This window comes from Coturnix japonica, chromosome 6, assembly GCF_001577835.2.
Source record: "Coturnix japonica isolate 7356 chromosome 6, Coturnix japonica 2.1, whole genome shotgun sequence".
In the NCBI taxonomy this organism is placed as follows: Eukaryota; Metazoa; Chordata; class Aves; order Galliformes; family Phasianidae; genus Coturnix; species Coturnix japonica.
In genome coordinates this window covers 27,567,535-27,591,559 of record NC_029521.1, presented here as the reverse complement: position 1 = coordinate 27,591,559, position 24,025 = coordinate 27,567,535, and the positions used below count along the sequence as shown (strand labels likewise).

At 45.9% G+C, this 24,025-nt stretch overlaps 1 protein-coding gene across 13 annotated transcripts in view; it reads left to right on the top strand.

Moving 5' to 3' along the window:
- Nucleotides 1-2,746: 2,746 nt before the first annotated feature.
- Nucleotides 2,747-24,025, top strand: part of FGFR2 (fibroblast growth factor receptor 2) — a 68,222-nt gene continuing 46,943 nt past the window's right edge. For 4 of the 13 annotated variants that reach the window (XM_015867440.2, XM_015867437.2, XM_015867439.2 and 1 more), the window contains exons 1-4: nucleotides 2,747-2,858; nucleotides 6,538-6,791; nucleotides 19,368-19,634; nucleotides 20,316-20,390. In XM_015867440.2, the coding sequence (XP_015722926.1) occupies nucleotides 6,617-6,791; nucleotides 19,368-19,634; nucleotides 20,316-20,390 (517 nt within the window). In that variant the 5' untranslated portion in view covers nucleotides 2,747-2,858; nucleotides 6,538-6,616. Of the gene's footprint in view, nucleotides 2,859-3,918; nucleotides 4,012-4,378; nucleotides 4,567-6,004; nucleotides 6,025-6,112; nucleotides 6,130-6,537; nucleotides 6,792-19,367; nucleotides 19,635-20,315; nucleotides 20,391-24,025 lie in introns of those variants that run through there. The other 9 variants (XM_015867446.2, XM_015867444.2, XM_015867443.2 and 6 more) reach the window with 6 other exon arrangements.

The window sequence follows — 24,025 nt, the reverse complement described above, 5'->3', positions numbered from 1 at the left end:
ATGTTGCTTTCCCATTGTCCTCTGTGGAGTAGCTGAGCCCTGGGTAGCATTCATGGCTCGATTGGGATGCAGCTGATTTTTCCCTGTAGTCGTCAAGAGCTTTAGTTTGTGGGTTTTTCTTCTTTTACTTCTTTATGTCTTCCTTCCTTCTTTCTTATTATTTTTTTCTTGGTTAGATTCCCTTTTTCTTTGTTCTCTGTTCTGTTTCTATTTCCATCCGATAGAGACGTGGCACGTTAGCAAGCCCAGCTCCTGGAGGGCGGGCTGGTATTGGAGGAGCGCTCCTTGTGCAGAGCGGTGCCTTGAGCTTCACTGCGGCTCCGTGGAGGAGCACATCTCCTGACTTTACCTATTCGAGAAGGCTGTAAAGAGCAAAGCAAACGAGCGCTCAGCAGCTTTGCCTTGCGGTTCTTTCTAAGGTGGCTTTTTCTGCGTTGCTCCAGCCGGGTGGGAGCATCCCCGGCTCTCCGGGCCCGGCCGTGCCCCGCAGCTGGGAGAGCCGCACTGCCCCGCACCGCCGCTGTTTGCGATGGGGACCCGCGGTCCAGCTGACAGCGGTGACAAAGGGCTGGCAGAGCTGAAAGATTCAATTTAACTTGCTTTTCTCCTCCCCCGCCTCCGTGTGCGCGGGGACGGCACCGCTGGCGCTTTTGAAAGTAGAGGCGCAAAGGAGCATTGGTGTCCTCATTTTCCTTCCTCCCTATTGATGTATCATTGCCAGGATGAAAAAGGACGTCTCAAGAGCTTTTGAAAAAAGGGGTGACTACTCAAGACATTTTATAAAGGAGGAAGAATGGGAAAGAAAATAGAACTCGGTAGGGGGTAGAAGGAGCCTGAATGCGCGCCTTGTCTGTCCTTTCTTTCGCCTGAAACCTGGAGCTGTTGTTCCTATTCCAGTTCAAACTGTCACCTTTAGTTCGTGATGGCTTTACTGCCCTTGCTCCTGAACCTCAACAGATTGGGGCTTATTTACCTATTCACAGTCCTCTGTGGAACCTCATTAATAGGCTTATTAGCCACACCATTCACGTGCAGGAGGGCTCACAAAAAGGATCCCAGCCACTTTGAGAGGAGGAGGAAAAAACTGTAAAGAGATTATGCCCTCATTCAGCGGCCTCGCTGCTGTGAAAGGCTCCCTGGGCCCACTGAGATCTCTTGAAGCCTAAATATGATGACAGAATTGATCCCCCCCTGTTCCCTCCCCCCCCCGTTTTAATTCCAAACATGCTTCTGCTTTTCTCTGATGGAGGACTCGGCCGCTATGGGCCACTTTAGGAGAATGAGGCTCCTTGGAGAGAATAGGGTGCCATTGATAGACTGCTATCTTTTCATCCCCAAAAAGAATAAATTCTGACAAGTGCTTCCAGACATTGGGGATAGGTGTTCTGATTTGTCATTTTTTTTTAGCAGAATGCTTCCTTTTCTTTTTCAGAGCATGCAAAGATAGCGATGAATGGGGAAAGGTATTGCAGCTTCCTGTGTCGGGCAATAATTTATGTGAGAATGCATTAAAGGGTGTTTTCAAAGGGCAGTGGACATGCCCAGAGCTGAGAAAATTGGATCCGGACTGTGACATTGCAGCTCCTCAATTAGAACATTGAGACGCCTCTTGCTTTAGGAACAACAAGAGTAAAGCTGAGCTTCCAATCTCGCCTGCAGCCCCTCGCTGCTGCTGCTGCCGGTGGGAAAGCACTATTTGGGAGGTAGGCACACGGTGCACACAAAACTTGTTTTCAGCTTTTGGTGCTTGAAAGTGTGTAAATACAGAGAGCCACTGCTGTGCCGCCGCAGTCCTTGAGAGCCTCCAATCAATACTGTGCAGAACAGATCCAGTGCACGGCAGAGCTGCGCTCAGATAAAGTAACGTTACATTGATCAGCACTGATTTAATTGGAGGCGAGCGGCGCTTATTGATTCAGTTGTCAGGCCGATTCTACAGAGCAAGCATTGCACGGACTGCGCTAGCAACCTTTTAGTTAATGGTATCTAAAGTAAAAGCTTTATTAAATTATACTCAATTTTAGATACCGATATTATGCATCACTTTAAATCACTTCGGGCACCGCTGCTGCATCACCAACACACAGCTGACCCCACGCCGTGCACACGGGTGGTGTTTGCTGGGTGTCACCATGCCTCGGGTTGGGGCAGCGCTGCTGTAGCCTCTGGTCCTACAAACCCCCCGCAGTCAGGTGGCCGAGGTGGTACCGTGAGTGAGTGCGGGTGCCATCAGGGCTGCGTGCGGGCTGGGGGCGGCCGCCTCGCCCTCCCCACCGGGCAGAGCAACGCTCGCATCCCCAGCGGGACCGGAGCCGGGGCCGGGCCGGGCTGTGCGGCGGGGGCAGGGGCTCCGTACCGCAGCCGCAGCGATTGGCAGAGCCGAGCAGCGCCGTCCAGGAAACGGCTCGGATTGCAGCTGGGGGAGTGACCAGGGGAGGAGGGAGGAAGGAGTCGGAGGAGCGTGCGGAGAGAGAGAGAGAGAGAGAGGGAGAGAGAGGGAGAGGGAGGGCGAAAAAGAAGGAAAAAAAAAAAAAAAAGAAAAAAGAGGGGGGTTGTTGGACTGACAAAGCTGCGGCGGCACGGGGAGGGCGGCTGGATGGAGCGGAGCGGGACCCGCGGCGATGCCCGCGCGGGGGAGGAGGCTGCTGGCGCCGGGCACGGCGGGCTCGCCCCAGTGAGGCGGTAGCGCCGCAGCGCAGCGAGGGGACGGGACGCCGGGCGGGCTCCTGCATCGCCGCCCCGCCGCCGCCAGCCCCGCATCCCGCGGGGGATGCGCCGCGTTGCCCTGCGGGGCCCCCAGCCCGCCCCGCCGGGGCTGCCCGACGAGTGAGCGCGGCCGCGGAGCCGACCGGCTTCAGGTAATGGCACGGCCGGGGGTAGGGAGGGGAAAGGTGTTGGGGGGGAGTGGGGGCAAACCCGAGGAGGGGAGGGCTCGCGGCGCTCCCGACGGGACGGGGAGGCTCGGGATGCTGTCTGCGGTCCCGTCCGATGCGGCGAAACCTTTAGGGGACGGTGACAGCGGGGCTGAGAGCAGCTCAGCCCTCGGGAGCTCCCCACGGAGCGATGCTCGGCGGAGCGGAACCGCCCCCCGTCCCGCACCGGGTAAAAAAAGAAATCCGCGGTGATATATAGGTTTAAATGCAAAACGGCTCGTTCAAACAGTGAGCCATTATGCGTTCGGTGTGAAACGCTATCAACATTTAAAACTTCATTGTCTCCTTTGTACCAAATCCCTGTAAATCTTCCACTAGCCTTTACTCATTTTCATCTGAAAAGCCTGTTTGGGCTGAATAGACAGCAATCAACAGCCTCTGGACTTCTCTCTCTCTCTGGAATGTCAATTAAAATGCAGATCTTTTTTTTTCTCTTCCCCCCCCTCCTCATCTCTTAGTGGTAAAAGACTTGAGAAAAACAGGATAGTCCTGGAAAGCGAATGAAAGAAGTTCAAACAATGCGAAAGTACGGAGGCTTGCCAGCCGGTTCCCATTAGTCCTCCAGAATTAATGTTTAATAGCTGTGATGCTCAGATTTGCTCGGAGATTGAGCGGGGATGGAGACGCGTGCGTACGTATGTCTGCATCTCCGTATAAATAGGTGTCAATATTTAAGCCCATATGCGCTCGTTGGGGAGCTCGGTGTGCTCGGATGGTTGTAGGGAAGCTGCCGGGTGCTGGCATTGGGGGAAGCTCCGTATTTCGTTCAGATTTCGCTATTCCCTGCCTTAATAGAGAGCGCTGCTAAGAGCTGCCCGATGAGCAGCGTATTGATTTGGTTAACATGCTGTACAAATTGGACCGTCCCCGGGGAGTGATAAACATCTTATAAACAACAATGGGAGTAGATTAAAAAGAACACTGAGCGTTGAATTTAATTAATGCCACTGCTGAACAAGAACTACTTGTTTGCGAGCGAGTGTGCTCAAAAGTGGAGGAGAGCTCGGAGGAATTTGGTTGGGCTCCCAAACCAGTCTGCGTTCCCATGCTCGTCAGTTTGGCACAGAAATTTGGGCAGGTATGTGACGAGGTGAAAATTGACTTGATGAGCGAGTGGCAAGGAGAGCCATCAATCATTGGGGGCTGACAACTCCTCCCCGAAGTGTAGGCTGAGAGGAGAGACAGAGTTCCCTTTCAAGGGGAAAAATAAACACTACGTGTGGCTTTCACTGAGTCTGAGACTCCAGGAGGGATTATGGTATTGTAGTCAGGAAGCCAGAATTGTGGAGGCCAAAAAGCATGCTGGGGCTGTGTTCCAAACATTGAGATAGAGGTACATAATTAACCAGCGCAGGAGGTCCTTCCAGGGAGCCGTTCCCCGGCGACTGTGGCCATCAAACTATGAAAAGAATTTGGGTTCTTTTGGTCTTCGTTGGACTCCGTTTGGTTTGGGAACGGGCAGCGTTTGGACCGTGGTTGTAGATTTGGGTTCTGCGGATGGGCCCAAAGCTCTGAGTGTCGCTTTGCTGCACCTTCTTGAGCCCAGGCTTTGAATTTGGTGTTACCCTGCAGGGGAAGAGTCCCTCCGTGCTGCTGTTGGATGCTCAGTGCAGGAGCTGGCAGCCTCCTCCAGGTGAGCAGTGCTGCCATTCGGGATGGGCACACGGCTCTAAATGGCATTGAATGCAGCCTGGAAATCCTGTGCTGCTGAAATGTAGGTGGGATTAATGCTGTTTAGAAAAGAGTCTGGGATATATGATAGCATTCTGGTATGTTTTCTTTTTGCGAAAAAATATGGTTAAGCTTTGCATTTATATACGTAGCCTTTAATCAGGCTTTACGGGATGATTTATGGAAATTAAATTAGCTTTACCTCCAGTCTGTTAATTAGGATTTATACCTGCTTTACAGCTGGATAAACTGTGCTGTGGGGCTGTGAGTCAGAGGCTGAGACCCGTCCTCGGGACAGAACTTGGGCTCCACACCTGCATTGCCCTCTTGTAGGGAGGTGCTCTGTGGGTTCTTCCCCAGTGTCTGTGAAGTGGTCTGGCTTTGGTTCTGCTGGAGGTGGAACTGTTGTGTGCTTGTGGTGTCGTGCTCTGCTTCAGTCTCTAAAGGAGCAGCGGAGCATTGAGCTGGGATGGGAAACGCTTGCCCCAGAGAGGCAGAGGTTCACCTGAAATGCTGTGTCTGAACCCTTTACCCAATTGGATCTCTTCTCAAATCTGCTTCTGCAGAGCCTGGGGCTTCCAAGGATGCCCCACACACACCTGTCCCCATTTCTGGGAGCTGAGTTCAGTTTCCAGCCCTGAGTGAGAGGCTGAAAAAGTCTGAATACATTCCTTAATGGTTGGCTCCATAAAGGCAGAACATGTGTTCGTTTTGCTGAGTTCTACATGCTGTGGTACCATAGCTCAGGCTTCTTTTTTTCCCCCTCTATTTAAGGATGGGGGCAGGAGGGGGGAAAAAAGAGGTTTTATGCAATTCTTTCCCCAAGATCAGTGCTCTCTAAGCTTCAGTTGGGTCTCATTACTTCTAAGATGAGTTATTGGCTGATTTGAACAGCTTGCTTGATTTATCCATCGACAGTGGTGTGCCACCTTGTATTTTGGGGGGGGAAATACAGTGCAGTTGTCAGGGTGAGCTGTTGGGTCACTCTGTGAGGATGCTCTTGGTGTGGTGCTTGTTGGGGTCCTCTTAGGTTTCTTTGGCACTGTTTCTCATTTCTCTTCCATCAGCCCGTGGCAGTGCTAACAAAACACTCAACTCCATCTATTGAAATTCATTTTATGGGGATTGAAATGAACTTCTTTCCCCCTTATCTGAAACCTGTATTTCATTAGGACCTTTGAAAAGAGGACGCTTGTGTGTGCATGCTGTGCAGCTGAACATGTATGAGTGGAAAATGATGCTGGGGAGGTCTCATGTGCAATTCCTGCCCAGGTTTATATGGCTGGAATGCAGTGTAGTTAACCAGTACCTCTGTGAAGATGGGACCCTGTTACCTGCATGGGGCGCTCAGATGTTAACTTGCACTGAACTGAGGTGGAAGAGGGTACACCTACAGGAGAGCTGGAATTACTGAGGCAAAGTAAGGTTTTATGGGCTGTCTGAGCGTAAGGAGTCTTTTTCAACTGTTATTATAGTGGAAAACTACTGAATTATTGAAACTTCAGCTGCCTGCGGATCCGCCTCGGTGAGGGAACGAAAAAGCTTACATAAACCTTCAAACAATAACAAGAATATCATTTGTATAATTGTGGTAATTTTGCAGCATTACAGGTTATGTGTCTGTACATGTGTGCGCCTTTATTATTATTATTATTTAAAATGTATATTTTTCTGTCGGTGAAAGAGCCCTAAATACGTGCTGAGAAGTGATTTTGTGAAAACAAGGAGGACTTGGTTACACCTCGGGTGATGATGGAAACTGCTAACAGAAAATGAAAAGTCACTCACTTTTCACATATACTTGAAGCTGGAAAAGTATTTTTCCCATCCTCCTCCTCCCCCCTTCTCCTCAGCTCTGTATGGGACTTTGTGGGGTTTTCTGCTTTGCATGTAGGGTGGTTTTGCTGACAGCATTTAATCTCTCTCCCTGCAGTCGCTGCCGTTCCCAGTGAGGAGGGATTGCCCTGGCCGAAGGCACTGCGTTCTGTCCATGCTCCTGTAGAGGTGCTCAGATGGGATTAAAGTCCACATGGAGATATGGAAATGGACCAGGAACTTACTCTAAAAAGATGGTCAGCTGGGATTTGGGTTGCCTTATCTGCCTGGTGGTGGTCACCATGGCTGGACTTTCCCTGGCTCGACCGTCGTTTAACTTAGTTGTTGAAGATGCCACTTTGGAACCCGAAGGTAAATCATTCTAGTGTACTTAATTCTGCAAAAGGAGTTAATTTTAAGTACGTCAACAGCTGAAATTGAAGTCAACAGCTTTATGCGCGTTGGTAAATAGAAGGCAAGTAACAGATTTGCCCTCAAGAGTTATGTTTTCCAACTTCTCCTATTCACACGCGGACTGTGTTCATGCAAGCATGCGTTTATTTAATCTTGTGCAAGCAGTGGTGTCAGTGATTTCACTTGGGACTGTCATCGCGTTGTATAATCACAGTGTACAGCTGAAAGCTTTCAGGAACGGGTCTTTAAGGAAACCTGTTGCGCTTATGTACCTGTTATGTATTGCTTAAGAAAGGACACCGCTGGGTAGCTGTACGTCACTGTGATTTGAACTACCTGGAAAGTTGGGAGGAAAAAGAAATGCCAGTTGTTTTTATTCGCATGCCCTGATTGTTTAGCTTTGCAGGGCACTCTGCAAAGGAAGATGTCGCGGCCCTATTGGTGTTTGTGGCTGGTTGCTATAAATTTCCCTTTTGTTGTTCATGTCCAAGAACAATCAGTACGCTGTCTGGACCGCTGGGTCTGGAAGTGCACATGAGGAGATCTGAATAGCAAGGAGAGATTATTGCTGTGAAAGCAAAAACTGATTGAAACCTTTGCACTGAAAGAGGTGCTCCGATAAAATCTCCTACCTTGAGCCTGCACCTGTTGGTATGTTCTTGTAGGTTATCCCACCTTCAAACTTTGCAAAGTGTTTTTCTTTATAGAGCTAAGGAAGGGCTGCTTTTCTTGTTGTCCTGAGCCACTTGTATTTGTCTCCATTTTATGGAGAGCGTAGGATCATTTCTGCCTGCTGAACACCCTGGGAAAAAGCAAGGCTTCCTTCTTCTAGTTTTATTTGTCATTTGGAGGGCTGATTGAATTTCTATTAACTGTCAAAACAACATAGTAACCCATAAACCATATTTCATCAGGCGAGCTTTCTGAGGGGAGTTTGGCCTATACGTGTCTTGCTGCCCACATCCAGCGATACAGCCTTGTTTTTACTCAGTCCACTTCCATGCAAAGCGTATTTGTTTCTATCCACTGCCTCTAAAAATAGACGTCACCAGCTAACGCGTTTCTAGACTCTCTTCCAAGTACATTTTTATTGATGGCAGGGGAAAAATTATTTAGAGACGATGAGCCCTCCTCCCTAGCAAGCGTTCCTGAAGCAAAATGAATGCAGCGTAGCAATATTGTCATCTGTCACGGGCAGAGACTGTTGATGGCAAAGCCTTTTTGGTTCGTCCCCTCCCCTTCTGAAGGTAACATGAGAATTTGAGAAAGCTCAACTCTCATCACCGCTTACTGTATGTTTTGTTAATTGCACATCTGGTGCCGTTTTGGCTTTTCAGAGGAGTGACAAAATCAGGGATAGTTCTGGTTTCAGATGGGCTGTTTGTAGGGAGGTCCATTAGTTTTAGGGCTAAACAGGGAAGAATGTGATTGCGTGAATCATGCAGGAAGAAAGGTTAAAATATTTAACTTATGCTTTAACAGTTTTCTTTTCAAAATATGCTTTTTCCATGAGGAATATCCAATGGGTGAGAATCAAAGAGTAAATTGCTAAAAACCTACTGAAAACTTCTTCCCTGGGCAGGAATGTTAACATACATGAGATGATTTTAGATGTAAGAACTTGAGTTGTTACAAGAAAGAGCTTCTCAGTTAATGGTATAATATTAATGGTATAATAAGAGCTTTTATGCTGTAGAGTACAGGCAATTGTGTGGGATTTATATCTGAGATTTGGGAAATAAAACCTCTTTTATGTACTTTGTTAAACCCTACTCTAAAAAAAAAAAACACAACAAAACCCACTCTTTACTGAATCACCTTCGTTGGTTCCATCACTGCCACCCACAAGCTCTTGGTGCTGAAAGGAGAACAAAACGCTCTTGTAAAAAAATCTCTTCAAAGACAAAGCTGACTTTTATTGTTATTATTTTTTTAATTTAGTGAATGCCAAACATTTTGGTCACAGCTAATTTGAGGCAGTCAGGTGCTCCAAATCTTATGCTTTTGGTTGGGTGACTGACTGAGCAGTCATTAGGACAGTGACATTTTAGACCAGCTGAGAAGGTCGCCAGGGCTGTGACCTTTTGTGACATACTTTGATCTGTTCCTTGGTCTTTCTTCATGGACATGCCCTGGATTTTGTCTTTTTTTGGTGCTAAGTGCTTGTATTGTTGTTCTTTATTGTCTTAGTGACTCAGAATATTCAAGAAGCTGCATGCAATGTTAACAGGAATTGAGATTGTGGCTTTTGTTCCTTCAGCTGTAATAAATAAACCCTGGTTGAAATACAGTCATCTCTTAGCTAAACACAACTTAGGGGACCACTTTCTTTGGGGTCTGTATTTCAATACCTGCTTTAGCACAAGCAGTATTCATCTCTCAGGGTAATGAGCTGCATAGCTGTGTGTACACGTGCACCGAGGTGTTTTGTTTTGTTACCTGCAGTTTATCTGATCCCTTTGGTAGCACCTTTCTCTGAGCTGCTTTCATACAGTGTCGGGCTCTGGGCCTGATCTGTGCCCATTCAGTGTTGCTCTGGGATGTGTAAAGATGCTCACGCTGAAGAGGGTATCTTGAGCCGTAGTAAACCATAGTGCCAATATTGATACCATGGATTCCCACTAAGGGCTGGATCCTGGGTCTGTTTGTTGTTGATTGCAGTGTTCGCTTGCTTATTCCGTAATGGCAAGGTGAAGGCTGAGGTGGTGTAAGCAGAAGCAGGACCTGTAGGAGCGGGTTTGGAGACTGTCAGCAATCGATTTCTGCCTTGTATCAAGTGTTTACAGATATGTTTTTTTTTATCCCAGGGAGCACAAAGACTTTCTACTTCTAAATATTTAGAAATGAGTCTGTCCCAGCGTGCATAAAGGAGCCATTCTCTTTCTGTGTACCCAGCCCGTGAAGGCCTTTGACAGCCAACGTTACAAAAGGGCTTTGACCGCACACATGGCTTGAAGGGTTACTTTGTGAACTGAATAATTAGTTTAGACATAAATTTGATAAATAGCAAGCTCTCCCTTGACCTTTCTTTGCCCAGGCTGTGTGTTATCGTTCTGCTGGGCAGCTAATTTAGCCTCTTCCCTATCCAGTGAAGCTGGCCTTGGAGTGCCCGCTCGGAGCCCTCGCCTAGTGCAATAACAGCATTTCAGTTCTTTTAATTTAGGTCGAATTTCAAAGGACTAATTTAAGCTTTCCACAAGGGACAGCATAATTCTGTGTCCTGTGAAATAAAACATCATAGTTTAAAATGGCATTGAATGCTTGTTTGGGAATCTGCTAGGAGCTGCGGTGAGCAAAGCTTTCTGCCATGGGTTGTGTTCTGATGGTGGACTCTAGAGAGGCTGATTTGTCACCTGAGTTCATGGATAATGAACAACATATAAACATGTTATAGTGTGGTACCCAGAGAAGTATGGAGCTTACAAAAAGCGCTCTGCTTAATCCACAGGCTTGAAGGGTAATGTTGCAGGTGGCCAAAAGGTTTTCAAACGTGCTGAGTTTTATTTATTTCTTTTTATTTTTTCCTTTGACCGACTCCAATGGCAACTCAGTTTTTAATTTTGAAATAGTTGTTCCTTGGCAGAGGACGTGCAGTGGATTTCAGGCTATCGTAACTTTTTACAGGCAAGTTGCAAGCCTTTGAGAGCAGCGTTTACAATGGAAATGCTGACAGCCCCGGTTATGCAAGGTTGTGTATGCATGAGATGATGGACTATTGTGGTGTTGCAATAACAACTGTCGCATAGCCCTTAATGAGTGTATGTCTGTATCCAGCTTCAGCAGGAATGATCGCTTGCCTTTTAGGAAATAAGTTCAAAGACTGTTTTTTCTTCTTCCTTACTGTGAATATCAAATTTAGGCAGAGATGGAGATGTGAGGAAAAATACATAGCAGCCCTTCACTGTCAGATTTTAGTCTGTGAAGCATTTTGTGAGTCCTTGTGATCGAAGCTTTACAGTGAAAGCAGAGATTTTCCCTTTCGGAAGCGACACTCTTCAGCCATATAAATCTGTATTCTTTTCAAAAGACCCATCATTTGCTTAGGCGAGTTGCATCTTGTCTATTTGCAGTAGCACACCTGGCTTAACTAAAAGGGAGAGCTTATTTCAGTGCAGTTAAATGCAAAATCTGTGCTGAAAATTTGCCAGAAACCCCAAACAAGTCTGAAAAGATGAGAGGTGGTGCAGCAGTGTGACCTGATTCCCCTGGTTTTCGCCCAGACCTGCTCAGATATGAATGGTTTTGGTTGGAACATGATAATCTGTGCATGGGATGGCTGTGGGGAGCAGGGCAGTGCTCAGTACGGAACCTGTAGGGTAAACTTAGTGAGTAGTGTGTGTCTTCAGTGTGTCCTGTCCCATCTCTGAGCTGTCACTGGTGTCTTTGTAAGATGAACCCCTGTTTTGTAGGAGCACTGAGCTCTGGTTTTATGCTTCAGAGCATCAGAGCATCCAGCACTTAGCACAGGGATGTGCCTCACGGATTGCAGTTTGTGCTGGCTCGTGTCCTTTCACTGCGTGTCACCTCACAAATGACATTATCTGTATCAAGGAGAGGGATAGAAGGGCAAGATCAGTGCTGGCAGAATTCTACTCTGCGGTTTCCTTCAGCTGCCATGCTATTTTTATTTTAATTGTATTTTTAAAATTACTGTAGAGAAAGCATTTGGTGAACCTCAGAGAAGCCGAGGAGCTCGGAGATGTGACCTACTTTAATTCCCTTCCTCGCATGCCATTGCAAGTTCTGTGTAATTATTGCTTTTCCTCCCCCACAAAAGAACTGGCTCATCAGTTTGGGACATTGACTGATTTCGAGCTGCCTCGCCTTTCAAGCTGGGGAAAATCTGTTTGTACAAGGGGAAACAGCCTCTGTTTGGGAAGCTTTGATGGGGTAGGCAGTGAGATGTGCTGGGGAACTGGTGAGGAGGAAAAGGAGGATGAGAGATGTTGGGTGAGGAGGAGAAAATAGTGGGGGGGTTTTGTGTTTTTTTTTCCCCACTGTTTTCTCTCCCTTGTAGTTTTTTGTGAGTGTTGTTTGGAATGGGGTTCTGTGACATCGGAGTTATTACCTCGGACTTTCTCCCAGGGGGCTTGTCCAAGTTGTGGCCAAGTTTAAACTGGATTTGGGGCTGGATGCTGCGGCCAGGCGTGCTGTAGCACTCTGTGCTATGCAGGACGTGTCCGTAGGAGGTTAAACCACGGTTGGGTGGAAGAGAGGTGGATCAGAACGCTGTGCTACGACTCAGTTCTTGCACGTAATAAAACGATGTGGTATATAAAGAAAACAACAACTATGTAGGATTCACTTTATTCTTTAGGATGGCCTGGAGGAGTGTGCAGGGCTGAGGTGAGCAGCTGGCAGGACCGGGCAGCCGGGCATCCAACCAGCTCTGCCAGTTTGTGAAGTGCCCTGCTCAATGTCTGTGTTGCAATGTTTAATTTGTTTCAAGAAAAGCAACATCTATAATTGTGAAGGCTGCTTTAGGCCACCCAGCTGTTTTTAATAATTATTTAAAGAAAAAAAAAAAACAAGTTTAAATGTTGAGCAGTTCCTGAGCTTGGTTGTGCTAAGCATTGTTTAATCACCTATATAAATAAATAGCTGTGCTTAGATCCTATGGTGTTGGAAGTACCCAGATTCAGCTGATGTTGTTTACTCACCCGGGGAGCACAGGTATTTCAGCCCTATGGGATTAGCACAGAGGCATTGTAATAAATCTGCGGTGCGTGGCTGCTCGCTAATAACCCTTCTACTAACAATCCAGAAACATTCGAACCATCTTCCATTCGTATGGCACAGTGCCCAGGAGTGACTGCTACAATAACGAGTGACCCTGGTGTCTGCAAGTTCAAAGTAACCCTTTGTGGGGCACCTGGAAGGGCAGCCCTCCAGCCTGGCTTTAACTTTGGAGCTTGCTCAATGCTCCTCCTTGCTGCCAGGTCCGTGGTCCTCACTGTGCAGAGCTTCACTGCTCGATGATTAAATACTACAGTCATTAGTTAAAAGTCTTCTTTTTCCAAATCCCACCTTAGGAAGTGGGGAAGATGAATTTCAGTGGGGAATAAGCGAGATGAGACTTCCAGACGAGCTGCTGAAATTAAAGAGGATTTGTATAGTCAAGTAAAAATGGGACCGTGTACAAAAGAAACAACTGCTGACTTGCTTATAGGGAATGTGAATAGATGTTCTCAGCCTGCAGAACTAGTGCTCGAAGGTGAAATTGTGCAATTTTTAACCTCTCGGTTGTAATTTACTACTTTTACATGTTGAATAGTAATAGTCCTAAGCACAGCCTTTGGCAAACCTGGAAAAGAAGTAAGGGTTGTGTTTTTATTGTCTGGATTTATGCTGTGTTCTGTTTTGTTTTTATGCTGCTCTTGAAATGCAAATAAGGGACCTGGAGAAAAGCTGTAGATGGGAATAGATGCAAGAAAATATGGGGAACATTAAAACCCTGATCAACTCAATGTACATGCTCATACCTTTTGCCTGGGCTGTGAGCCTTTCCCAGGTGAACTCTAATGCTAAGCTGGACAATGAAGTTGGTTCAATTGCTTCGTTACTTGGTTGTATGTAGAAAATGGTCAGGAAGATTTTGTATTCTGCTGCTGCTGAAAGTAAAAACAGCGAGCAAATGATCCCAGCCTCTTCTTGTATTTTACCTTAATGATAGAGAAGTTTCTTTTTTCATTCCATTCTTCATTTGAGAGTCTGGAAAAAGGTGATATGTTCCCTTCCCCTTTGTATTGTGTGATAGATTACATGAGAAGATTCTTCTGTAATGACTCTGAAGAGCAGTTAATTATTTTTGAGATGGTGCTACAGATATGTTACATTCATATTGTACTTCCCAGTGCTCTCAGTTAGCTTAGGGACCAGAACTCTTGTTTTGTGCATCTAATGGAGTTTTTGTCTTGAAATGAGAGTTTTGGATCTTGCTGCATGGAACCAGAGGTTCACATCTCAAAGATGATCCTGCAGCTTCTCATCATATCAGTTGCATATTAAAAGGCAGTATAATCATATTAGGGTTTTTGGTGTGGTGATTCAAGCTTGGGAGTGATTTCTCTCTCTCCTGTTACCAAGCCTTTGTGTGGACAACATACTGATGCTGGCTGATGTTTTATTGCTTCTTACTTTGTCCCTTGCCTGGAGCCAAGTCTTACACTGGCTATTGTATAAAGAAGTCTTCATCCTGTAAGGAGCAGACCGTGAAGAACTGGGACAAACAGGAAGAAATCAGAAGGCCGTTCCCAGCAGCAGGAGGTGGCCTCGCTGGTCTCTCTGCTGTTTACTTTGAACTTGGCACGCTCCATGTCTTCCCTGGCTTAGCTTCCAGAAGCATGAAGCACACAGCCAAGCCCACGAGCATGTGATAGTTGGCATTTTTGATGTGTGTTATGTGGTTGTGCAGCCGTAACTCAACGGTCACAACCATAAAGACAGGTAGGAGCAAGCAGGCTACAAGTTGGAGGAATCTTAATCTCTGCACAAAGCCTGGACATGTACAGGTTGTTTTTTTTTCTTCTTCTGCTTCTGAGGAGCACTCTGCTTGCTTTAAACATGGATATGTGGTGTGAAACGTCAGTGTGACTGCTTTGCAGCCATGATGGCTGGGCTGTAACAGCTCGAGTACCTCTGGGACCATGGGAGAATGGGGCTGAGGCCCAGTTTGCCTCCACAGCTCTGCCCAGCAGGGCCTGATATAAGCCTTTGGGGTTCAATCTTCCCTGGGCTACACTGGGGTCCTGAAACTTCTGGCATGCTGCAGAACGTGATGCATTGCAGATAGATGTATTCATCTGCTGATAACTTTTTGGTGCATCTTTGCTCTTGGCCCGGGGATCTGCAAGTGATGGAACTCTGCTGATCACCAGATTTATTCTTCTAAGTCTTCAAGGCTTAGGAAAACAAGTTAAGGGCCACGTGATATTTTCCCTTACTGGTGATGACATTGGCAAGTATTTCAATTGGAACCAATTCATTTATTTCATGTTTCTTAATGATCTTGGTATATGTAATCCTCAGTAGGTATTGGCATGGTGCTGTAGGCCCGGAGCAGGTCGGGGTGGCTGGAAACTATGCTTGCTGGAGTATCCTGCATGTATGACATGGCAATGCTTGCTTCGTTATCCTTATAGAGCAGGGATAATAGGGTTAAAGGAGGTGGCAGGAGAAACACCTCAGTTTGTTTTGGAGTTTGCTGCATTATGTTTTTGGAAGTTGCCATGTTTTCAAACACGGCATCCCAGGAGCTTGTTTTAAAGGAAGAAGGCAAGACTTAGGCTCTGCCACTTTATGTTTGTAGCCGTTGTATGTATCCCCTGCTTGTTGGTGCTGAGCATTTGGTGAGGATTTCTATAAGGCCTGTATAGCTTCTATTTATAATTACAATTAATATTTTTAAACAATGAAGGGGAGAAAAAAAATGATCTGTGCTCTTTGGAGCGTTGTTCATAATGACACGGGATGTTTTTATGTTTTAAAATTATGAAAGGGAGATGAGCAGCTTTGAAAGGAAAGTATTTTATCAGAGCACAGAGACTTCCTGACTTCCTGGCCAAGGCAGAGCCGGGCATAGCTGGCAGCTCGCTGGCATAAACACGACATAAATAGGACAGCAGGGAATCCAGTGACTTCGGAGAACCAGATGGATGAATTGCAAACACTGTGTTGTCCCCCTTTGTGTAGGGAGACGTGCTCAGCCTTTGTGACTTTGGTTCCCTGTTGGCTAACAGCAGTTAGTCACAGCAGCCAGGAGCCACTCTGCATTTTTGGCCATTGCTTTTGTAAGTTGAGTTTGCTATCCATCGTCCTATGAGAAGAAGACGTGGAGCTGCTCTTAACATTAGCCTGGCACCATGTACCAGGGAGATGCGAAGGTTGCAAACCTGCTTAATACCTGGGTTTTCATTAGCTCCAGAGGCATCTCCTGCAGAGAGCAGGAAGTTTTGGTGTTTGACTCAAAGTCACTGGGGTCTGTAGCTATTCTGCTCCAGGCACAGTTCAGTGTTTCCATTCCATGTAGCTCACCCTGAGTGGTTTTGCTGGATCTTCTGCAATTCTCAGAAAAAGAAGCAGCAGGAGGAGTGTTTGCCAGCCTGGCATCTCCCATGGGGACATTTAGTTTTGCAATGAACCTCTTGGATTCGTGACAGGTCAGGTCTGTTGACCCTTCTGGGCATGCTGTAGTGAGTGTTTAGTTATTTACTAAAGCCTTTTGAAGCGAAAGTGGCTTGATGGGATCTGAGGCTTTTGTGTTATGGAGAGTTGTGTGAGAATCTTTGCTGGGGTTAGCTATTAGCTGATTGTTTAATTATTTGGCTCTGTAACTAAGTAACTAAATGCCTTGAGCTTTAAGATAAGCAGTTCTTTGTTAACGTTTTAATAAATGGAGACAATTAATAATTATTTAAAATCTTATAAGGAAGTATAAATCTCTCGTTTCAGTGACTGATCTTGAATAGAAATATGACTTGGAATGTAATTGTGCACCTCACAATAATATTTAATAGGGCTTTCAGAATGTTCTCGGTCCTCCATTGTGGTCGTGGCTTTCATACAGGCAGTATATACTCCATCTGATGGCTGGATGGCGTGAACCACACTGTGACCATGCGTGAGCAGGTGAAGAAAAGGTTCCCACTATGTGTTTATTCAGGGACTTGGTTTTCCATGGGGTGCTGTTCAGTGGTTCCACCTATAAAGTCTCAATATGCTCACGTTGTGTGCAGCACTATTACAAACAAGGATGTAGCTGGGAGAAAACAATAGCAGAAGCCGTGTTCCCTGCCTTGTTCTCTGGTGCTTTAGAATGTCAACAGAAATGTTACACATGCCTTTGTTTGTTTGTTTTTTAAGGGTGACAGGCAGGTGTTATTCACATCACTTAAAGCACCTTTGCAGTGGGAGCTGATGCCACAATTATAGGATTTGCAGGTGAAGTCCCTTAGAGAGGAATCCTGGGCTGTACAGAGCTCACCAAATGAAGTGTCGGGTGATGACTAGCAGTTTATGGGGATGGCTCAGGGATACAGTTTTAGGCAGGAGGAGCATAAACGCGTTATCGAGTCATCAGATGTGATGCCAGGTCGTCAAGCCTTACTTGGCAGCTTGTGCCGGGCCATCTCCCCCTCCTGCCTGAGACCCAGCTGGTTATTTTTGCTTAGGATCTTTGGGTTTGGGAGAATGTTGCCTCAAACACCAGAGGATGGGTGCGAGTGAAGGCAGAGCGTGGCTTGTTTCTCTGGTGTGCTGAAAAGATGTGCAAGTGGGGAAATAATCCTGGTGTAATCCTCAGGGGCAGCATTGCTGTGGTTATTATACAGTGTGCAAATTTGTCCCTAAATCTTAGGGCAGTGAACAAATGGCTTGTGAAGGGGTGCAGTGTCCTGGGGGAGTTGACTTTGCAGGGTACGGCTGTTTATACACTGCTGGGAATTTGTTAACAGTTTGAACCTGTCAATTTTCATTGTGAACCTATTGGACAGGCTAATAGTGCCTCTGAATCCCACCTGTTCTCTGTTTGCATTTGGGCACCATTTCAAACCCACACTGGAAAAGTTTATAGGCAAACATTATAAAAAGTGACAGTCTTAAGTGCTGCTACATTCTAGTTTGGCAACACAAAGGCTCACCTGAAAGAGCTCACTATTTCCAAACATGACTTCATTACTTCATGACAACACTCGGTGATGGATCTCCTCTGATACCGCGATGAGAGAGGCACGCAGGAGGATAGCATTTACTAAACTCGAATACTTTAATACATACCCAGTTTTTGTATTTATTTCTATGTTTTGCTGCTAGTTTTCCCTTTAAAGCTGTATTTGAATTTGGATTCGTGTTGGAAGACTTGAATTCAAGTCATTTTAGAAACCAAGGATGGGAAGTAGAAGATGGTTTTTCTTGCAGCCTGTGTGAGCATCCCGCAAGTGTCCTGGTGCTGCTCAGCACAGCCTTACAGGCACCTGGGGGAGGGCTGAGCTGTCCTCACCCATGGTGGCTTTAACAAAGACCTTTTAAAAGACTCTCAGTAGGTTCTTCAGCGCAGTGTAAACTCTGTAAAAGAAATGTATTTGCAGGTGGAGTGCTTACAAAGAAGTCTTGTAAACGTCAAAGTAAATTAGCAAGGCAGTGTCAGCTTTTATTATTATTTTTAGTTTATTTTGACACTGGATTCTGTATTACAAATATTATCCAGTATATTCAAATGTATTTATTACAGCTGTATGTGTAGCAACAGCCTGAGCTCCTTCTGGAAATGACATTTTGAGCAGCACAGTGTAACACCTGCACTGCAGATCCACGGATTCCTGGCTGCATCAGCAAGGCTGAATGAGTTTGTAAAACGTGAAGCTGTATTGTAGCTTGTTGTGGGCTTCGAGATGGAGTTTTGCACTCTGGGAAATGTAGAGAGCCAGTTATAAAATCTAAATCTGAGCAATGTTATAGTGCCCATAAACGGTCTTGCTCAGGTTTTGCTGGAATGGTTCTCGCAGCCACTGCCCTGCTGGGATGTGTGCCACATCTGCTGTCTGAAAAACACACTTGCCTTAAGGGAAGAGACGGGAGGAGCTTTGCTGGCTTTGCAGTGGCTCATCCCTGGATCTGGTCTCTTTTTGCATCAGGCAAACTACCATCCAGCTCCATGAAACTGTGTGGCTTCTGAGTGAGCAGGGGGAGAAACTGGGCTCGCTGCTTTCAAGTTGAAATGCCCAAGTGTCCCTTTGGGGTTGTGACAGAGCTTCAGCATGACCAAGCACCCACCCAACAGCTAGCTTGGACTTGGCACTTGTTTCAGCCTTCTCTGTTGAAGGTGTGATGTGAGAAATGAGCACATGGGAGAAATGTGGTTCTCAGGGCACGGTATTCTTAGAAGCAAGGGTGGACACTGAGGGAATATTAAAAGCGGTGACTCCCAACAAACAGAAAGCAATGTGTGCTGTATTTATTTGCTCACTCATGGGAGCACAGTTGGTGTCTGTGTAGGACATGAGTGCAGCAGCCAGCTGGGAGACGTGACCATCAGGAGCAAGCAGAAAATGTGTTCACGTTTCCCCCCCATATTTACTTTTCTGTCTTGACAAGGGAAGAGGGGTGATGGGAGAGCAATGCTGCGGCTGTCAGGTGAAAACAGTGACAAAAGCAGTCCCTAATGCATGGCACTGTCTGGGTGCTTGGGGGTGGGGTCCATCCACCCCATACCACTGCCCCATGGGGATGATGCAGCTGGGGTTGGCATGGTGTGGCTGTGGGGTGGGTTGTGACTCAGTGGCAGCTGAGATAAAGGGCACGACAAGGGACCTACCAAAGGGAATGAGCTTTCTTTGTGGTTAACTTTGTTTGAACATACAGCTTATCCATATCTGCATGTGATTCAGTTTTGCAAGGCAGGTTGCTGGGCTAATCTGGATGAAACTTTTTATTGAACGTGATTTCCGTGGATCAAAAGGGCCTTCACTGACTTGTGTTGGAAATTCTCTCCTTTCCTTCTTTCTTCTTTTTTTTCCTCCTTTCCTTCAACCTTCGCAGAGCCACCAACCAAATACCAAATCTCTCAGCCAGATGTACACTCTGCACTTCCAGGAGAACCACTTGAGTTGCGCTGTCAATTGAAAGACGCCGTCATGATCAGTTGGACTAAGGATGGGGTCCCTTTGGGGCCCGACAATAGGACAGTGATTATTGGGGAGTACTTACAAATTAAAGATGCTTCACCCAGAGATTCGGGCCTCTATGCTTGCACTGCTATTAGGACCCTAGACAGTGATACTCTGTACTTCATTGTAAATGTTACAGGTGAGTGAGCTAAACACAGGTTTTGCATGTAGAAGCTGTAAAATGTCATATAAAGATATATAATAATAGAACTTGAAATAGTCCAGTTGGGCACAGAAAGTGTAGCTGAGTTCTGCAGTTGAGATATTCCGGGTATTTTCCCTTTTGTCCTGATTCTAAAATGGCATTGGTTTGTATATACAACTTCTGCTTCATGGGGTCTATACTAATAGCTGCCGAGTAGCCCTCTGTTTTATGCCTCTGTGACAGGTTTAAATTGTACAGAGTTGCTGTTATGATGATGATAAAACCAGTAAAATGAATATGAAGTTTTTTTCCCCCAGTCCTAAGAGGGAAAAAAAAGCTGTCCTACATCCTTTTACTCTGCTTTGTTTAGAGACAAATTGCTCTCAAGGCGCTCAGTTCTGGTCAGCTGAATGTCTCAAAGAGAAGCAAAGCTTTTTCAGTCCAAAGATTTTTGGAGTTAACGAGCTCTCTTTGGAAGCTTCTGTAGCGTTTAAGGTTTATTAGCTAGTTTTGTTGGAATTTTATAAGAACACACATTCATGCGTTTTCTTTTTCTATAGCTCCTGCACAACTAACATAACTTCTCTTCTTGGTAGATAATATAAGATGTAGCATATTGGTATATTTATCCACAAAGTGCTCTCTTTAAAAGTCTTGGTTATTTTTAATGTGCAGATGCTCTTTCTTCTGGGGATGATGAAGATGACAATGATGGGTCTGAGGACTTTGTGAATGACAGCAACCAGATGAGTAAGTAACAGCACGCTGCCGGAGGTGCCTGGCAAGATAAGCTCCACATGGAAAATAGCATCCAGTTTCTTGCACTCCTGCCTTCAGAGCTCCTCGACTGTTAACTGCATGTGCTATCGCATACTGTTACCTTTTGTCTTCTTCCATTTTCTGTTTCTCCTGGTTTGTAATTTGGAACAAAAAAGAACAAATAAACTAATATTCTTTTAAACACGCTTTCCTGGTCTGTACTTTCTGTCTCCTTTCTTGCTCGTATTTCTGAAGTTTCCTGTCTTCCTAAATTGAAGTTCAGTCCTTATCCGTTCTCGTTAATCTCTGAGAATCTTAATTTTCTCTGGCTCTGGGCTGAAATCTAGAAGAAGCAAAGATCCAGTTCACACGGTTAAAAGGCGGTGGTGGTATGGAAGCCTTAAAAATGAAACTGAGTTTGTTTCTAAGGACAAATCTCTCAGTCCTTAACCTGTGCGTAAATCTCACTGGAAAGAATGGATTTGGAGGCAATGGTTTTGTCTGCAAAGGTCTCAAGGTTTGTCCCAAATAAGGCAATTCTCACCCAAAACCACATTTTGTGTTACTTATGCATGATGAAAATGAGGCTAAAAGAGTCTCAGTCCTTGCTGGATGTTCAACTTCAATCCCTTTGGAGGAGTTGGAAAGCTATTAATAGGCTCTAAATAGAACAGCTGCTAAGAAAAAAAGAAAGTAAAATTCATATTGGTTCCTTATGCCCCCTGCACCATTGCAGAATCCCATTGGGTGGCTGGTAGTTTGCTGTTCTTCATGCTTTGGAAAGGCAATAACACAAAAAACATAGAAGTCCTCCTTTAGAGATGTCTGCTGGTTGCAGAAGCAGTAGCCAGCAACGTGTTTGCTCCCTGGACCTGTTAGCAATTGGCAGTGATACTAAATACTTGAAACACTTGTTGGGATGGAGGAGCACGCGCCTTATTTCAGCTACCCTAGTTAGTTACTATTGTATACGACTGCCCCGCTCTGAAGCTATGAAACATTAGATGCTATTTAAAGTGATATAAGCAGTTAGCTGCCGGCGTGGCCCCTGCCATCTGTTAGTGCATTACCCCAGTCTGATGCACAGGTGCAGCTTGAAGTGGCCGGGGTTAAGCAGCTGTAGGCTGCTCCGACACAGGAATGCGGTGGCAAAGATAACTGGTGAGTTTGGATAGGAGACATTGGTGGGTAGATGGCACCTAAACAGAGCGCTTCCCAGGCAAGTGCTCATAGAGTGACTTTCACAAGGTGCTGCTGGTTCCCTCTGTGGGCACAGGGTGCAGCCCAGCCTTCTTTCTGCTGTACGAGCACTCAACAGGAAGCGTGGGAGCCAGCAAAAGGACCGTGGCACCGCATTCCTGCTAACAGTCTGTTTTCAATGAAAAGTTGCATCATAGGAACTCAGTTGGATTAATACAACTTTGCTGAAAGATGACTGTGATTTGGCATGATCGGAGCTGTCTGAAAGTTCAGGGTGGGACTCAATTTGATCCTTTTGCAAACCGCTGAAGCTTGCCTATCTGATACCTTCTAAGCCTTCCCGTCAGCATTCTTAGCCATTACTCTCATAGATTTTATGTTGTACCTGAAAGGCCCCATCTAATTTAAGAAATGGAGTTGTGAGACTGATTGAAAAGTCAATGTGGAGTTGAAGAGTAGTTTTAAGTCCACGCTGATAGTGCCATGGGGGAGGCAGTGCCCTGCAATGGTCAAACTCCCTTCCCACCTTCCTGCTGTTGGGATCCCACCAGTTTGCTGCCCCTTAAGAGAGGAGCTCCTTAAGCGTTTCCTGAACCAGGGTTTGAGTGCTGCAGATCTAAAACTATTTAACCGACAATTTACATGCAAATTACAGCTGTGATCATTAAGGATAAGCAATGGAAATTGGCCTGGTTATGCCTTTAGTGATGGAAACAAAAGGCCATGGTCTTCAAAGGTTGTTGCTTTTTGATGAAACAATTCTGATAAAGTCCAGCTGTCTTGGCATGTTAATTATAATGTGATGAGGCAGGAAATGGCTGCAGTGCCTTCCACGGGAAGCTGAACCTTGGCATCCTCATTCCTGCATATTTAAACCCAAAGCAAACCTTTTAGAACTCTTGTATTTAGTAATCGAAGTACTCTTTTAAGCTTTATACCAATTTTTCTTTGCCTCTGTTACAAATGTGTTTGCTGAGGCCAAGGTTTTCAAATGCAGCCGGAGGGAGGGAGGGATTGAGGAGGAAATCTGGCCTGTGCTTCAATGCTGCCCTGAGAACACAAGTGCTTCTTGGAGGACTGAGGTGTAGGTGCTCAGGAGCTGGAGCAGCAGCCTGCTCTCAGGAGAGGAGGGCACTCGTGTTGCACACGTGTGCATTCATTCAGCCATTTGGCCTGTGTGTATTTTTAAGTAAAAGGCATGCATAGCACATTTCACACTGCGTTTGGTGTCCTCCTAGCCTGACAGATATCTTAACTGCCTGGAAAAAAAAAACCAACACAACGTGGTAGATTTGTTCCAGACTGCATCCTGAATAGCTTTTTATTACTTCCAGCTTTTGTTGAAGTGATTAGCGCTCACAGGGAAGGTGCAGGGCTGGTTCCAACACAAAACCAGTCCTCTCTGTCTATAAAATGGCTGTGTTGGATGCTCTGTTCTTCCCCTAGTGAGGTGCCTCAGCCTGGTGCAAGAGAGACATCTCCATTGGCGTAGGCCTAGACTTCCTATCACAGAGCTAAGGCCCGTCCTCCATTAGTTCTTACTGGTAGTGGCTCTTTGTTGGTGCTTGTTGCCTTGTCATCATTATCAGCCCTAAATTCAAGAGTTCCTATAGTCCTGACAAGGCTGCACTGACACTGGGGTTGCACAGAGGGCTGCCAGCAGTAGTTTGCTGGGGACCATGGTGTAGCCCTGATGTGCTTCTGTTCTGCCTTCAAGTCTGGTCAGGTGATGGGAAGTTTGTAGCTTTTTTTTTCCCCCCTTATCATCCTTTAAACAAATTCTTCTTGTCCAAGCAATGGTAAATTGGCACTAAGAACAAAAAGTATCTAAATGTAATCCACATGCTGTGCTTTTCATGCCTTAAAGAGTTTCGGAAAGGATAAAACAAGGTTTAAATTCATCAGATCCTGCAGAGTGGAAACCCGCTCAAGGGAGCAGCAAAAATTGGATGCTGCCTAGAAGTGTTTTTTAATTAAAGGTCAAATACAATTGCACTGAAAAGCTCGGGGTGACTCGGTGTGGTCATTCCAGGTGCACTGAATGGCTCAAGGTGCTCCTCGGGCAGGCTTGGAATGGACTACTCCTCTATTTCTTTGTATTAGGTGTAATCAGAGGAAAAAAAAATAATCAAGAAATTCTGAAGTGGTCCCCTGGGCTGCCTAATTTCAATTTCACATGCAGGAGATTTGCCTGATTAGATGTAATGTATTTGCAGCAGAGTGCAGTGAGGGTCAGCAGGATATTTTCTTCGCTAATGAGAGCTCTAAAAGCGATCAGGAATTCCCACTCCTTCCCCTGCTGCTGCTGCTGTTGCTTGTGGGGTTGGCACTGGTTGTTAGTGGGAGCTTCTACCAGAGATATGTCCCTCATCCTGTTAGCAGGGTGGCATGTCGCAGAGATGGTCTGTAAGGGGTCAGCCCGTGCT